Here is a 17185-nt window from a genome sequence, read left to right as displayed (position 1 = left end):
TGTATTAGGTCGGGGAAAAAGTATTTTCGCATTAAAGTATGTATGAACTTGTAATAAAATCTCTTTGGCTTCAAGAATCACAAATGAGTACACGGTTCATTAGGTTTCTTTCAGAGAGCTCGTGAGGTACCCAAATATCGAGCTTTTTTGTGTAGAGAAAAGATTTTATTACAATTCATACATACTATAATGCGAAAAGACTTTTTCCCCGACCTAATACAATATTATATGAACTAGTCTTCACGATCACGAGATCCCGGGTTCGATTCCCAGGTTAGTTAGTGTTATTTGACTTTTGAAACTATATTAGAATATTCTCAATAGTAGCCAGGAGTTTGGTAACGTGACCGGTATATGGCAATAGGCTCCCTATTACATGGGTCTTAAATTGTAAATGGCGAAACCAGGGGTATTTTATACATCACTGTCTAAACTTTCGAGCTGAATTCTATGTTATACTAGCTGACCCGCGCAACTTCGCTTGCGTCACATAAGAGAGAATGGGTCATCATTTTCCCCTTTTTTGTAACATTTTTTACTGGCACTCTGGTCATATTGGTCGTAGCGTGATGATATATAACCTATAGCCTTCCTCGACAAATGGGCTATCTAACACTGAAAGAATTTTTCAAATCGGATTAGTAGTTCCTGAGATTAGCGCGTTCAAACAAACATACTGTCCAGCTTTATATTATTAGTATAGATAGTATAGATTATAATTTTAGTATAGATTGAAAATGTTAACTCACTCATTAATCCTAGATATATCACGTTCGGTGATGTAGAAGTTATTTGATTTAACATTGAATATCATCGTGCCTTCAAACACCGCATTACCGGGACTCATTACTATCTGAAATAAATGTCGTAATTTTAGAATTTAATCAGGGATACATTAAGGCAGAAATAAAATAAATAGATATTTTTGGACAACTTAAACACGGTCATTAGATTCCAAACTAAGCAGAGCTTGTACTATAATAACCATATAGCCGATAAACATACTTATATACTTCTAAATACATATTTTATTAAAACATTGGGGAGAACTATAATATAACTATATATTGTCCTGAGCCTGGATGTTAATTTATCTATATAAGTATGTATTTAGAAGTATATAAGTATGTTTATCAGTTACCATAGTACAAGCTCTGCTTAGTTTGGAATCAAATGACCGTGTGTGAGTTGTCCAATGATATTTATTTATTTATTTAACTTTGCAAAAAAATTAAAAGCCTTGGCAATGAAGAGTCAAGTATCCTTTAGTATAGGTGTCCAAAAAAAAAATCTCACAACGTTTGAGTTGAATTTGTGGACAAAGTAAAATAGTTATTTTGGGGTACCTTAGTTTGATAATATTCATTAGGAGCCCTAACAGAGGGTTTGACTGGGTTCCCGAGGTAGCTGTGCACTTCCTTACTGGCTGAGAACTTCAGTAGACCGTCGTTAGGACTCTGTTGTAGCACCCACTCTATGGAGACCAGTTTTCGCATAGCACATTTGTCACTAAAACAAAATGTGATTTTTATGTTCCTGATACTGGCAATTTTGATAACATAAATGTTGAACTATTGTAACTTTTGTGTGATGTGGGTTTCCTCTCGAAATGATAGAAAGATCGTATATATATGTATATATTTAATAAGTTAAGAAACGCTTACGATTAATCGAACGTAGTGTGAGTATTCAGAAGTTATCTATCAAACTGTTCAACATAATTAATCGGTAAGAATTTTCATCATAATTTTGAAAACTAACAATTAATTCTGACTCAGAATTTGAACTGAGATCTCAGCCAATTTCACTATAACTACAGCAGACATAAGATTTTCACTCCTGACAACACAAAAGTATTATTCCCTTCAAACTCAAAAGTGCTAACAGAGCGGTAGAACGGAATAACAAAAAAAAAACCCTTCAAATATGGCGTCGAGTTTGTTTTAATAAAACTTAAAATAATAAATACTTACCGTTTCTCATCACTGATGCCGTCAATATACCTGGCTAACACTTTAGCGACCTGCTCGTAGAAGGGGTTAGTCCTCGACACATTGTACCACTTGGTGCACACACACCAGTGCGGGAGTACCCCTGCTTCTCCACATGTACGGAACTTTGGGATCTGAGGAAGAGTCATAATTTGTAACATATTACAAAATCATAGATTATTATTCACCAAATTAGAGTGAGGATAGCCGCATCCCAGAGGCAACTAGCGTTTTGATGACTTAGATATTTCATGTTATCTGATTTGCCAGAATTCAGTCAGCAAAAAATATCTTATGTTTCACGTTTGGCGCTTATTAACGCGGTCACCTCGCCGCAATAACCGTCGCGCTGCGTGTGGTTCGAATCCTACCCGGGACAAATCTTTGCGTGAAGAGCAAAAGTTTTGGTTCTGACCCTCTGGTTGTTAATGTATCTATATAAGATGTATTTAGAGGTATATAAGTATGTTTATCAGTTATTTGGTTACAATAGTACAAGCTCTGTTTAGTTTGAAATCAAATGACGGTGTGTGAGTTGTCCAATGTTATTTATTTATTTCGTTATTACATAAAAGAGAATTTAAAAATATTGTATTTTTCATATTTCACTTCAGTTACGTAATATTGTTTGTAATATATTCCAGCCTGTTACAGTTGCCATCTATCGTGGTCTATAAGATCATATTTTGCAGAAAACAGTTATGATGTAACAAAAATATTACCTTTTCAAGCAGCGTCATAGCTCGCGGCAAATCAGACCCAGGCACTTTGTACGTATTACTTAGTTTCTTCATATCTAAAACATCTAACACTGTAGGGTAGATATCGAAATGCGTCGTCAGTACATCTTTGTTATATTTCAAAGCTTTCAAAGCTTCAGGGCGAAGTTTTTGCAGTCTTTCTGGTAAAATTATGGCCATTAGTGGCAAACGTTCTTCGATTCTACCTTGATAAGTGTTGCGTATGGAAGCGAATCTGAAAATATCGGGAGAATGACTAAAATAACAAACATCTTGTTAATATATTTTGTACCCATTTAAAAAGAAGCCTCCATTGCACTATCGCGCCATCGAATCGCATTGAACCGATTTAATCTTACAGTATTCTTAGAAATGTTAATGTTAGTTGTTTGTATGATTTTACGGTATAATGACAATAAATTAATTTGTGGAGAAGCAATATTTAAAGATCTCTAGACTTCGGCTAATGATACCCAGACGAAACGCAAAGAAAACCCAAGTACAAATAATGCAGCAGGATCGAATCAAAATAATTACCCGATATCGCAATACTAACCTACATTATTTTGTTACCAACCTAGTCCCATGGTCTCCCATGACGATGACGAGGGTGTCTTCGAACAGCTTCTTCACGACCATATTCATGAGGAGCCGCAGAAAGGCGTCGTCAGCATTGGAGATCATGTTGAAGTCATCGTGGGTCACGTCTGATATAAACGTGAAGGCAAACTTCTTGCCGTCCAGGGAGAAGAACTGGAAATACATAAATAAAATAAATTGAACCCATACCATTACTGTCCCACTGCAGGGCAAGGATCTCCTCCCAAAATGAGGGAGGGTTAGGCCTTGAGTCCACTACGCTCGCCAATTGCGGGTTGGGGACTTTGCATACCCTCAAGAACTATTTTAAAGAGCTCTCAGGCATGCACGATTGCATCACGATATTTTTCTTCACCGTTGGAACAATTTATAATTATTTCTTGTACACACATAACTTCGAAATGTCATAAGTGTGTTGCCTCGGATTCGAACGTGCGACCACTTGCGTGAGAGGTATCATTCGGTATCAACTTATACCACACTGCTCACTTGTATATTACTATCATTAAAATCTTACCTGTTCCGTAAGATCCAACATGAACTGATACATCGGAACAGCTCCTAAGCAGTGCTTGTCAGAGATCCCTCCCCACCACTTCCTCCTACTCTTGGCCTCTTCAGTGAAGAACGCTCTCAGGTAGTGGTCAGCCGGCTGGTGCCGGAAGCCGTTGAACCGGTACTGGAACGTGCCTATCCAGGGCATGTCTTCGAAGTATGCTGTACGGTACCTAGAAATATGATATTTTGTTAGACTAGCTTGTACCTGAGACTGCGTCCGCACCAAAAAATTTATCGGAATAAAAAGTATCCTATATGTCAATAAAAAGAGATAAACTACGTACGGACCAAATTTTATCAATATTCGTTCAATTTGCAGTAATTGAGTAACAAACATCCAAACTTTTGTATCTATACTAATATTATAAAGCTGAAGAGTTTGTTTGTTTGTTTGTTTGTTTGTTTGAACGCGCTAATCTCGGGAACTACTGGTCCGATTTGAAAAATTCTTTCAGTGTTAGATAGCTTATTTATCGAGGAAGGCTATAGGCTATATAACATCACGCTACGGTCATAAGGAGCTGAGCAGCAACGAAAAACGTTACAAAAACGGGGAAAATTTTGACCCATTCTCTTAGGTGACGCAAGCGAAGTTGCGCGGGTCAGCTATTTATAATATTACTAGAGGCTCGCGACTTCGTCCGCGTAGTATCCCTTCCCGTGTAAATCCCGATCACTCGGAAACTTCGGAATAAAAAGTAGCTTATGTGTTATTTTAGGTCTTCAGCTACCTACATACCAAGTTTCATCGTAATCGGTTCAGTAGTACTTGCGTGAAAGAGTTACAAACATCCATGCATACATACTTATAAACTTTCGCATTTATAATATTAGTAGGATACTAGTCTTTAAAAAGTTCTTCTTACCCATTCTCTTTAACATGATTAAAGATAAAAGTCCTATGATCAAGGAACTGGTCTTTTGCCAGCGTCTTCCTCGTGTCTGGATGTTCCAGCTCATCCCTCCCGGTGAGGATAGGGAACAACGCAGCCGGAGTACCATCACCAACTATGGAGTGACTGAAATATGAAAAAACATTGAAACTTATTTTACTACCTAGTGCCTATGTCGTTTCGGTAGGGCATACGACTGCTGATCACTAGGTCTCGCTTTCAATTCCCGTGCCAGGTAAAGTGTTATTAGTCTTTTTAGGGTTTCGTACCCAAAGGGTAAAATCGGAACCCTATTACTAAGCCTCCGCTGTTTGCCTCCAAGCTGTATCTCATAAACCGTGATAGTTAGAAAGCTGAAATTTTCACAAATGATGTATTTCCGTTGCCGCTATACAAATACTAAAAATAAAAAAAACAAAATGTTAAGGAGGGTCCCCATACAATCAAGTTCAATCAATCAAAATTTTAACACTAGGTTGACCACTAACCATACGATAAATCTAACTACTAGCAAAAAAAACATTACCCATTCAAGAAAACAGCATCCAAATCTTCTATAAGGTACTGATAACTCTTTGGCATGGAGCGTATGAAGCCGTTATGTGATATAGAATCGAAGGCCAGGAAGAGTACGTTGTAGGCATCCTTCAGGTCCGGTCTTACTGGCAAGGGGATATGACGGAATCCGGCCTTGTAACTACTCCATGTAGATGAGATGAGGCCTAGTCTGCAAAAAAATATTTATATTAGGTCGGGGAAAAAGTCTTTTCGCATTATAGTATGTATGAACTAAAATGAACTTGTTATAAAATCTTTTCTCTTCACAAAAAAGCTCGATTTTTGGGTACCTCACCAGCTCACTGAAAGAAACCTAATGAACCGCGTACTCATTTGTGATTTTTGCGACGGCTTTTCGTGCTGTCCGAGGCACGGAGTCCTACGACTTACCAACTCCGTGCAATTTCTGAGAAATGTTCAGAGAACTCGTTCATTGTACAGAGAACTCAGATAATAATTTTCGGGATTCGAACTCGAGACTTCTTGGGCGGTATTGACCACCGACTGCGCCAGAGGCAGTCAAAATTAACCAATTATAACTAACCCATTAATATCCGTGCCGGTACAGCTTACTTTGACATGGTCGCTTTTGTTCAGCGCGTAAGATTCAGCTTCTTTAACAACCACTGCTTCTCCCAGGTAATAGTAACTATCGTTTACATAAATTATATCTCTGTAGGTACACTCTACATCTTTCATAGTTTTCAGTATGTCTCTGTCTACCATACATTTTGATCTCTGAAAAATATTATTTAGTTTTTAAAACGAAGTCGCTTTTTATTTAGTCAGCTTTTGCCCGCGACTTCGTCGGCGTGGATTGTGACTTAGGACAGAATTTTCATACAAATTTTCATCCCCTATTTTATCCCCTTGGGAACAGGATTATCAAAATCCTTTCTAAGCGGATGCCTACGTCATAACATCTACCTGCATGCCAAATTTCAGCGCGATCTGTCCAGTGGTTAGGGCTGTGCGTAGATAGATTTTTTTATAGACTACTTCCTCATTAAGAATGTTCTTGTGCCGCGGGAACTTTTACAAACATACAAACAACGGACACACTACCAGACACGAAACAAGTATTTGTGGATCGCACAAATAATTGCTCCGTGTGGGAATCGAACCCACGACCCGATGCAATGGTAGTGGCGTGGTGACCACCTTAACTACTGCACCACACATAACTAAGAATAAACGTTTATCTTACATAACAGTTGACCCAATCAGTACCGTCGCAGACTATCTTTGATGGTTCCTTCTTAAACATCATGGCGTCTTCAGAGAAAGGATCCAGGTTGGGAATCTCGCAGCCCGTTCCTTTTTCTTCTAGAACGCTTTGACTAAGCCGCGTTTTGACTATTCTGAAAAATAAATTAAGAGTCCTATACTGTCCTACTGGAGCAATGATAGCCGAGTGGTTTAAGTTGGTACCTCCCATTCAAGTGGTCGCAGGTTTCGAAGTTATGCAAAGTCCCCAACCCGCAGTTAGCCAGCGTGGTGGACTCAAGGCCTTACCCCTTCCTCATTACGGGAGGAGACCCTTGCCCAGCAGTGGGGCATTAACGGGTTACATTAATTAATTAATAATATTAACATTATTTTTTGTGTTTTCTGTTAAAACGTTACATAGGCGCCCCACGAAATGAGGGAGGGGCCCTTGAGGAGCTAAGCCTTAAGTCCACGACGCGGGCCAACTGCGGATTGAAGATTTTGCATGCTATCAAATTAACTCACGACAAGTGATGAAGTGATGCTTAGGGCTAGAATTTGATTTGCTGACAACAGTCATTAATGTGGTGCCTTGGATTCGAACCCAAGTCTTCTAAGCATTCACGTCGTAAACAAGCTGTCCTCTTGTTTACGTCGTGAATGTTTATAAGACTCGGCTATTACTTACATAAAACATAAATACATTAAATCACGCCTTTCTCTATAGGCAGAAACCAAAGAACGCCCCTTAGTACGATCCTTAAAAACTTTCCTTTACTCATTTACATCCATACATCTTGTCATACAGGACTGCCTGTTACGAATACTACGCACCAGATCTTTTTTCCAAGACATCTAACCCTCTTATTCTTAAAAATGTATGAAGTTATGAAAAGCTTACAAAGAGTTTTGTTTCTTTCACTCCTTAGCGAAATGAAAGAGAGAAAACATATTATAGCAGTTCTTTAACTAAAATAGGTTTATAGTGTGTTTATGAATAAGAGGGTAAATCTATTACTTACATATTAGTCTTCTTAAAATCCGCGAATTCTTCTTTATTCGTCACAATATACACTCCTATAATAAGGAACGCAGCAACAAAGACTCCACATGCAACTAAATGCTTTTGAGAACGGTAAAGGCGCTTCGAACATACTAGCAACTGAAACAAGAGTAGTGTTATCTATATACGGAGGTGTAATGTAATGTAATATAATGTCCTCCTAGCCGATATACAGCTACGGCGGTCAGTTTCATTGAAACTGGCCATCTGTGCAGGACTTTGTTTATAGTGTCCAAGTGTGTGCACAATACACAGGTACACTCTCTATTCCATAACTCTCATAGTCTGGTGGGACGGATAACCGACACGACCAGTGAGAGCTGGTCAGGCGCAGGACGAAGGTGTAGGACTCTAGTGACCTCTGTGTTTTATTCGGTATGCAAATGATCGTGAGGTTTCAGGGAAGGTTCAAATCTGACGGAAGATGCGTCGGGCGTAACTTAATTTGTATGGGCTTCGCACCGACGCATCATCGGTTGAGTGTGAACGGTCGAGTGTTTTTCTATACATTTGTCTATTCTGGCGTTGCGCGACCGATAATACGCTACGTATGTTCCGTCAGATATGAACCTTCCCTAAGGCTCGATTCCTGGGTGAAAGTCAGGTATCTACACTTAGAATGATCTCAATTTTGTCACAGCGGTCATAGAGGCAACATGCGAATGACTTTTCGAAGTTATGTGTGAATTACAAAATGGAAAACATCGTGTTGAAACCTTCCTTGCCTGAAAGTTATTTAACACAATTCTTGAAGATATGCAAAGTTCTCAACCCGCACCTGGCCAGCTTGTTGAACTCAAGGCCTAACCTTAATTACGGGAGGGGGAGCCTTGCCCAGCAGTGGGACACCAATTGGTAATATATTATTTTTGTTAATAATATATGATTACCTTTCGCAAATTCCATTTCTGTTTTATAATCATTGTAGAAATTGTAAGCGTAGAGTATTTGACAGTTTTGACCAAAGACTAAACTTCTATCAAAGTGATATGATGGCGATGACAAGTCACTCTTCTTTTTTTTATTTCTTAAGTAGGAAAAAGGATAATTAAAACGAGGTCCTGTATGACAGAAATATATTGTATATTCATGGAGTCCTAAGGATCATGGGTTAGGCTGCCTTACTTATTATTCTTAGATTTATTCATGATCATTAGAAGGCTCTATAATATGTACTTTTTTGAAATCTCGAAGGGATAAGTAAATGCAAGTTATATTCAAATAAAACAACAAATCTCACAACAAAACGACTGTATTAGGTATAATTTATTTACACAAACATTGTACTACATCACATTATATTTATACACAAAACACTTTTGACAAATAACTTATAATAATAATTATGCACACACTTTTATAAAAACGTGTTTAAAATTAGCTTGTTGTTTGACCCAAAGAGATACAGTAATTTTCCGAAAATATTAACTCAGGTCATCTTAGGAACTTCTTGTTTATTTAAAAAACCTTAATTAGGTGACCACTTATTTCAAAATACGTAATAATAAAATAATAATAAATATTTTTGGATAACTCGCACACGGTCATCTGATTCCAAACTAAGCAGAACTTGTACAAGTAACCAGACAACTGATAAACATACTTATATACTTCTAAATACATACTTATATAGATAAATTAACATCCAGGCTCAGAACAAATGCACGTGCTCATCACACAAATATTTGTCCCGGGTGGGATTCGAACCCGCCACACGCGGCGCTACCACAAAATTCTAATTGCTAATATTACTGGTCTCAAACATACTTACCTCTATTTTAACTGTCAACTGGTCTTAGGGTCGGTTTAACCAGTTCTAGATAACTATCAAATAACTTTTTAGATTATATTTTTACAGTTGCTTTTATACAATTTTACTGACGCTATCCGGCCTACCCCCGGTTTCGGAGTACATTTAGTGGTAGTTTATCTATTCAATTACGTTTTTTTATATGACTTTTGACACTATTGAATAGATAAACTACCGCTAAATGTACCTCAGAAACTGCGCGGGGTCTAGTCAGCTAGGCTGAGCCAACTGGCCCCAAATACAATATTCGAAAGACATAACAACTAGTATCTGATATCAAACCAACGCTATTTTGCAAGCCATTAAACTACTATTACAAAACAGGTAACCATTTAACAGGAGTGAGTAATCCTTGCATCATGTAATAGTCCAGATATTTGCAACATGAATCACTACAAACTTATGAACCTGTATATATATATGTTTCCATACTTTCTGACTATAAAACTATGCCATAAGATATAATATACGGCAAATAACTTTGTGCGTCTGAATATAGCAGCAAGACACAGAAGAAAAATGAAAACAACAGACGTGAACTTGACAAGAGGTATGCCTTCTACTTTTCTGGCTTTTATTTATTTTAAAGTTAGTAAACGGTTATAAGATACAAATAAATACTTAGCTTAATTTATTAGTGGCTGGTTTCACAACCTTTATAACAATTAATATTGATTAACAGAGCAAATGAATCTTGACAGATTTTTCCGTAAATATTTCGCTGTTTCTGTAGCTATTAGATATGTTAACCGACAGTTATCCGTAACTCATGACACTGACAAATAAAGCCAGTTTCATGTCTTACAGGTAAGAGTTACGCTAACCGAAACATATTTGAAAGTTACGAAACCGGCCATTAACTGGCCATAAGACCATATTTATAAACTAAATCTAAGGTATATAAGGTATAGGATTATAATTCAATTTAACAATATTATCTACAACCGCATAAATAGGTTCACCTTGCTTAGTAAACGTTAGTTCTCTCAAATCATATATATTTGCCACTTTATCTAAAGCATATTTGTACTTATTATATACATAGACACCCGAGGTTGCACATACATAAGGCTTATATAGATAATCTGTAGTCAACACATCAACGATATATCTTTCATGAGTATTAATAGCTCTTGTACCAATTTTGACTCTAAATAACTTTCTATTTTGTACAAAAAGTATATTATTATCATCATCAACTATTAATTTGTCTACTGCTTCGCCATTTGTTTCCTGCAATGGAGTTACATTGCCGTAATCAAATTTGTAAGCTTGCCGTCTTCTGTTCACGAAATAAACAACATCTTTGAAGAAAAGATTTATTATATTATCGTTTACCGGTAGTTTTTCTGGAACTTTATTTTGATGGAGGAAGAATAAACCATCTGATCCGCCTACATATATTCTGTTTCGTCTTTTATCTATAGTAACGGCTGTAGCATTTCTAATACCGTCTATAACACCAGCTGATTCATCGTCTATGTTAAAAAAGCCTAGAGCTCTTGAAGGAGTTCTTGCTATTTGGTCGAAAGTAAAATATAATGTGTTGTCATTATCGTTGAAGACTAATTGGTGAATGTTGCTGATTCCTTCTTTAATAATTTCGATTTCGTAGCATCTGTAGTTGAAGAAGATGCCGGGACATTTCTGTGCTGATGCCCAGGAGACGAGGATTGTGAAGAGTAACAGCTTCATATTCTGAAAAAGCAAAACATTTTGGTTATTAAGCTTGTCAAAAGTATTCGAAATCTTAAATTATAGGTGAAAGAAACCTAATAAACCGTGTACTCATTTGTGATTCTTGAATCCAAAGAGATTTTATTACAAGTTCATACATACTATAATGCGAAAAGACTTTTTCCCCGGCCTAATATTATGCATATTATTATACACATCAATGAATCACTCTATCTTATAAAAAAGATCGCATCAAAATCTGTTGTGTAGTTTTAAAGATCTAAGCATACATACATACAGACAGACATAGGGACAGACCCGAGAAGCGACTTTTCTTTATGTCATGTAGTGACTAGTCACAGAATTAAGATTGCACTTGAAACCAATTGTTAATGTCCAATCTTCTAGTAGGTATTACAACTAGTTCCATTACGTTATAATGGTCTGAATTAGCTCAAGTTTCTACTACGACGTACGAGTGGTAAATAAGTGTTAAATAACACGCCTAATTGAATTAGTAACTTAAGAATAACAAACTAAGTATTCATGAACTATAATGTCTGCGAGTTCGCTCGCAATTTTATTCTGTTACGATATTTTGGCTGGCTTAACGACTGTTATCTTAGTAGACAACCACCGGGACCGACTTTTTACGTGCCCTCCGAAGCATGGAGACGCCCAGTTCAAATACCACTATGCGGTCACCCATCTATGGAATGACCGCGCCAGCGGTTGCTTAGCCCACAGATCGTTGTCAGACCGGTGAGCACAACTGGCTATGGCAAAGTAATGCCAAATATTTTTTCGAATTTCTGCCTGAAGATACCATTTCTGCCGTAGAAAAGGTATCTTCTGCAAACCCTTTAAGGACTATTTCTGCGATACTGAGCAACAAATATACAGACTACGTCATTTACAGTAAAAATGAGTGCTCTACATGGAAAATTACGACCATTAGCTGCGATCATACGTTAATAGATGCTCACACGCACATAACACTACAAACTATAATAGACACTAAGTATAACACATACATAATACAGGGGCCGAAACAAATTCTAAGGTCGAAAATACTGATTTTACTGACCAAAAATTCAAAAATACTGACCAAATACTGACCATTTCTAAACCGTTTTTCGGGTGAATGGTGTGAAATAAAAATAAAATACAGTCGAATTGAGAAGTCAAAATCCTTTTTTGAAGTCAGTTAAAAAGCCTATTTTCGGTTATTGGTCTCCACAATCCCAATAGTCAACAAGCACCACCTTTTTATTGTATTAAAAAGCTTTTTATATTGTTATTAATTGTTATTGTATTATTATTACAATGCGCTCATAGCCATTTGTGCTCACCGGTCGGTAAACGATCTCTGGGTTAAGCAAGATGGATGACCGCATAGTGGTATTTGTACTGAGCGTCTCCGTGCTTCGGAGGGCACGTATAAAGTCGGTCCCGGTTGTTGTCGATTAAGATAAGAGACGTTAAGCCATGTCAAAGGCCTTTCAGTCGGCTTGGACAACTTTGACTCTAGGTTGACAACTAACCATACGATAGATAAATAGATCATATTGCAAGTGAGTAATACGCATTCATGCAAAATTGACGTACTCCAAAAAACTCCAGAAACGCTAATAAACTCCACTAAACTTCAATAAACTCCAATGAACACCAAAAACTCTAATAAACATCCCGTCTTACAAATTTTCAATCAGGTTTTACGAATTTTTGTCAGGTGACGTGTCTTCACGCGAGTTTAGAAGTTTTTACCCATTCCAGAAAAAGTGCGCAGCGGCGCTAAAGAATTTTCACTTCAAAAATACTGATTTCAAAAAATAGTAAATTTTAATCTGCTATTCTATTGAAGTCATGTGATGCTTCAATATATACGTAGATCATCCACATAATATAGAGCATCCACAGCAGCCCTCTGATATCATCACTGGGCAAATCGAGAATGTAAGATTGGCCAACAGCAGAGGAAAACCAAAAAATATTATTGAATTTGGAAAAATACTGACAATACTGACCAATTTTCGAAAAAACTGACTTTTACTGACCAGGTCCAAAAATACTGACTTTTACTGACTTTACTGACCTGTTTCGGCCCCTGATAATATTATTATCTGTGCCTCAAGAGAAAAAAGTTTTAAGTCCGATTCTGATGAAAATGAGGTAAGTATGCTCTATCGATTGGTGAAAACAAATATTGTTTATTTTTAATATGAGAAATTTAGCAACGTTCAAAGGGGGTTAACTTACGCTAAAATTTTGTAAAAGTTGGATTTAAGTGCACTCTAATTTGTTAACTATATTCCACAAAATCGAACTTGTATTTTTTTCACTAGAGGCATAGATATATTCGCGTGTAATGACGTAATCATAAAGTTGTCTGAACTCACAAAACTCGTCTCCAATCGTAGAAAGTAAAAGATTATTGAACCCATTTAAAACCTGAATATCAGTCATACATAGAAATGTAGGTATAATTTTGCAGGTGTAAGCGTAACCTTGGCTTGATCTATTCCAAATTCATACATCTATAATCTATATACTTTATACAAATAAATATACCTTTGGTTTCTGTGTGTTAAGATAAAAGTAAAAATCAAAATCAAATCATTTAGGTCAAATATTGACACTTATGATAGTCGTTACAATTACTAAATCTACCACTAGCTCGGAAAGGGGGTAGAGCCTTATGAGAAGAGCTAGCAAGAAACTCACGGCCACTCTTTTCAGTCGCCAAAAGTTTTACAATGTGGTTGATACAATAATTGATCATGCGAGAAGCTGCCAACAGACTGCCAGTAGACTTTTGTCCCCTATTTTACCCACTTAGTGGGCTGGTTTACTAAAAAATCCTTTCGTAGGGGTGCCTAAACCATAAAAGGCCTTGGCCAAACTTCATGTTTCTACTAAAACCACTCGATTATAACTGCTCACTTTTATATGCATACTAGCTGACCCGCGCAACTTCGCTTGCGTCACATAAGAGAATCATGATTTTCCCCGTTTTGTAACATTTTTCACTGGTACTCTGTTCCTACTGGACGTAGTGTGATGATATATAGCCTATAGCCTTCCTCAATTAATAGGCTATCTAACACTGAAATAATTTTTCAAATCGGACCAGTAGTTTCTGAGATTAGCCCGTTCAAACGAACAAACAAACTCTTCAGCTTTATAATATTAGTAAAGATATAGATTAGCTTCTGCCCGCGACTTCGTCCGCGTGGTTTGAAAATTCTGTAGTACAGTAGTACTTATAATGGTATGAGGTACCCTATTGAAACTTTGATGGACTATACTATACTTCTATAGAGTATAACTACATGTTTACATGAAGTCAATGTATGCTCCATTGAATACAGTACAATGTAACGTTGACAATAAACAACAATACATAATAGAAGGGCGTTGACTATCAATACCATGTGCCACGGAAATGAGAGCACATCTTCTCGAATTTCATGATACATTTTGATATAACAACATTATAATTGATATTTGCATGCCTTTTTGGTAAAAACACTTCAAATTTGAACTTTCTTGTAATTTTTGTAACAACATTGTAACAGTGTTTTCTGCGAATTAATAAATGACTTGTGACTTATATTATTTATCCTTACATACATAACTAACGGCCCGGCTTCTCGCGGTTTAAACAGCAATTTTACAATAAACCTTTACAACTTTTGCACATAAACCTTCCTCTTGAATCACCCTATCTATTAAAAAAACTGCGTCAAAATCCGTTGTGTAGTTTTAAAGATCTAAGCATACATACATGCAGACATAGGGACAGACGCGGGAAGCTATTTTGCCTTATCTTATGTGCTAATTGCTATATAAAATTTCCATGTCACAATGTTATTAACCGTACTCCTCCAAAACGGTTTGACCGATTCCCATGAAATTTTGTGAGCATATTGAGGAGGTCTCAGAATCGGCTAACATCTATTTTCATACCCCTAAGTGAGACTATATTTTTTAAATTTATATGGTAAACGTTGTTTACATTTGCCGGCTAATGTTATGTAGATATATAAATTTATATAGTACACTTTGCGGTTAGCTTGAGTAGCAAAGTAGCTAACAACAGTCTTGTCCAAGAAAATATTTGGTACAAATTTCATGAAAATCTGGAAGAGTGGAATATGAAAAAAGGACATAAAGCTCTCTAGAACATAAACTGCGAGGTAATACGCACAAACTAGCAATTTTCGTTATTACATGAGCTAAGAAAGTTGTTTTTGTGTATAGTAGTCAGCCTTAACCCGATGTAATAAGCTTGACCGGCGACTGATAACATTGTAATAATGAAACATATCAATAATATTGATAAACAGATATTAATTAATAGACAGATAGATCATTAATTATTATAACAGCAAATATTTAATATATTTTATAGACTAACTGATAATATGAGCATTTGATTCCCATGCATGTGAGGAGAGAAGACTCCGGGAGTCCTTTGCCCAGCAGTGGGACGACTGTTTTGCTCACTAGACTTGGTAGTCTAGTAAGCAAATTCCATGGTATGTAGGTATTTTAAGAATAACCTTCAGACAAAACAGTGTCTGTATAATCCTACTAATATTATAAATGCGAAAGTTTGTGAGTATGTATGGATGTTTGTTACTCTTTCACGTAAATACTACTGAATCGATTACGATGAAATTTGATATGCACGTAGCTGAAGACCCAGAATAACACAAAGGTTACTTTTTATCCCGGAGTTCCCGAGGGATCGGGATTTACATGGGAAGGGTTTCCAAGCGGACGAAGTCGCGGGCGGCCTCTAGTTTACTATATATTTGAGTCTATTTTGAGGATGTCTGTATATATGTATGTCAAGTTCCCAATATAATAATATGGTTAATAAGTATCATATATTTTACTGTTTTGTTATTTGTATAGAAAATTCTTACTTCTACACTCCAATTACTATTTCTGGATATAAACAGCAAATTGCTAGTATTTTTGTATATTTTTTAAACTTATATTCTTATAATATACCTTTGAGTATAAATGGATGTCAAATAGGTTTTTTTTCTCTATAACGATACGTTTTTCATGACGTATACTTACCTGTATCCGGTAAATTAGCTTGTATAAACATATTATTATAATCACATACGTTTATATGTATTGTGTATATACAAATGTATGTATAAATGAGTAATTTGATGTTCAAGGTCAAATATTGTTGTTTAGAAACGTTTGTCACGTTTTGTAAGATGTCCAGATTTATTTTATTTAAAACTCTCTTTTACATAACGATTTCTTTCGCCTTGATAGACTTCCTACGATAAAAAGTACAAATTGAACTTATTAACTATCTGTAGGCCGAATTTGATCAAAATCTGTTCAGTAGGTAGGTAGTTAAGGCGTGATTGAATAACAAACGTCTATCTATCGTTGCAAACTTTCGCAGTTATGATAATACCTAAGTACCTACCTACTTATTTGACTATTTTTGGAGAGGGTTATAAATACTGACAAATTCTATTGTTAGCTGAAATACTTAATTTTAGGCCTTTATATTCAATTTTGGGGGAACATGAAGATAACAGTCTCATTTAAAAACCTTTCTAAAGTAACCTCTAAAACCATTATACCTACCTATTTGTGTAGTAAAGGAAAATCTTCTAAAAGCATCTAAATTCGTGAAGAAACAAATTTGATTGTAATTTTTACTTTTGCTGTTACTTTTGATGAAGAAACTGGCCGTAAGTAAAGTTAAGTAGGTATACAACAAAGTCTAAGGACAAAGTGTGTAAGATAGTTTAAGAGATAATTAAACTATTAGTCATACCTTTTAAAATGCTGTACTCATATCAACCAAAACAACTTTAACACAATATAACTTTTGATACTAAACTGTCACAAATTTCCGTCCGCACTAACCTTGTAAGGGCGTCACCAATTAAATTTAAAGTTCTATCAAATTAAACACAGATGTATCGTCATATCGACAGTTGAACGCTGACTGGTGATTGGACGCGGCGGAAGAGCGGGGCCGTGACATTCATGCTGTATTGTTCGTAATATGTTATACAATACCTTATTATATGGAATTT

At 36.3% G+C, this 17185-nt stretch overlaps 2 protein-coding genes across 3 annotated transcripts; both read right to left on the bottom strand.

Moving 5' to 3' along the window:
• Nucleotides 1-745: 745 nt before the first annotated feature.
• Nucleotides 746-8535, bottom strand: LOC142984060 (uncharacterized). Its single transcript, XM_076131371.1, has 12 exons — nucleotides 8503-8535; nucleotides 7572-7711; nucleotides 6548-6701; nucleotides 5885-6078; nucleotides 5309-5509; nucleotides 4756-4908; nucleotides 3849-4059; nucleotides 3309-3484; nucleotides 2714-2966; nucleotides 1974-2125; nucleotides 1347-1509; nucleotides 746-853 (listed from the first exon to the last, which is right to left on the bottom strand). The coding sequence occupies exons 1-12, from the start codon at nucleotides 8533-8535 to the stop codon at nucleotides 746-748; spliced, it is 1938 nt and encodes a 645-aa protein (XP_075987486.1).
• Nucleotides 8536-8848: 313 nt separating this feature from the next.
• LOC142984143 (ommochrome-binding protein-like) lies at nucleotides 8849-17101 on the bottom strand. 2 transcript variants are annotated; one of them, XM_076131550.1, is made up of 2 exons: nucleotides 17013-17101; nucleotides 8849-11120 (listed from the first exon to the last, which is right to left on the bottom strand). In XM_076131550.1, the coding sequence occupies exon 2, from the start codon at nucleotides 11115-11117 to the stop codon at nucleotides 10314-10316; it is 804 nt and encodes a 267-aa protein (XP_075987665.1). In that variant the 5' UTR covers nucleotides 11118-11120; nucleotides 17013-17101; the 3' UTR covers nucleotides 8849-10313. The 2 variants fall into 2 exon arrangements, with proteins under 2 accessions (XP_075987665.1, XP_075987664.1); XM_076131549.1 differs by having other exon boundaries at nucleotides 16921-17090.
• Between the last annotated feature and the right edge of the window lie 84 nt (nucleotides 17102-17185).

The sequence above is a fragment of the Anticarsia gemmatalis genome, chromosome 26 (genome assembly GCF_050436995.1).
Source record: "Anticarsia gemmatalis isolate Benzon Research Colony breed Stoneville strain chromosome 26, ilAntGemm2 primary, whole genome shotgun sequence".
Lineage (NCBI taxonomy): Eukaryota > Metazoa > Arthropoda > Insecta > Lepidoptera > Erebidae > Anticarsia > Anticarsia gemmatalis.
Note: the sequence above shows the minus strand (reverse complement) of the source record. Positions and strands in the feature narration are given on the sequence as shown.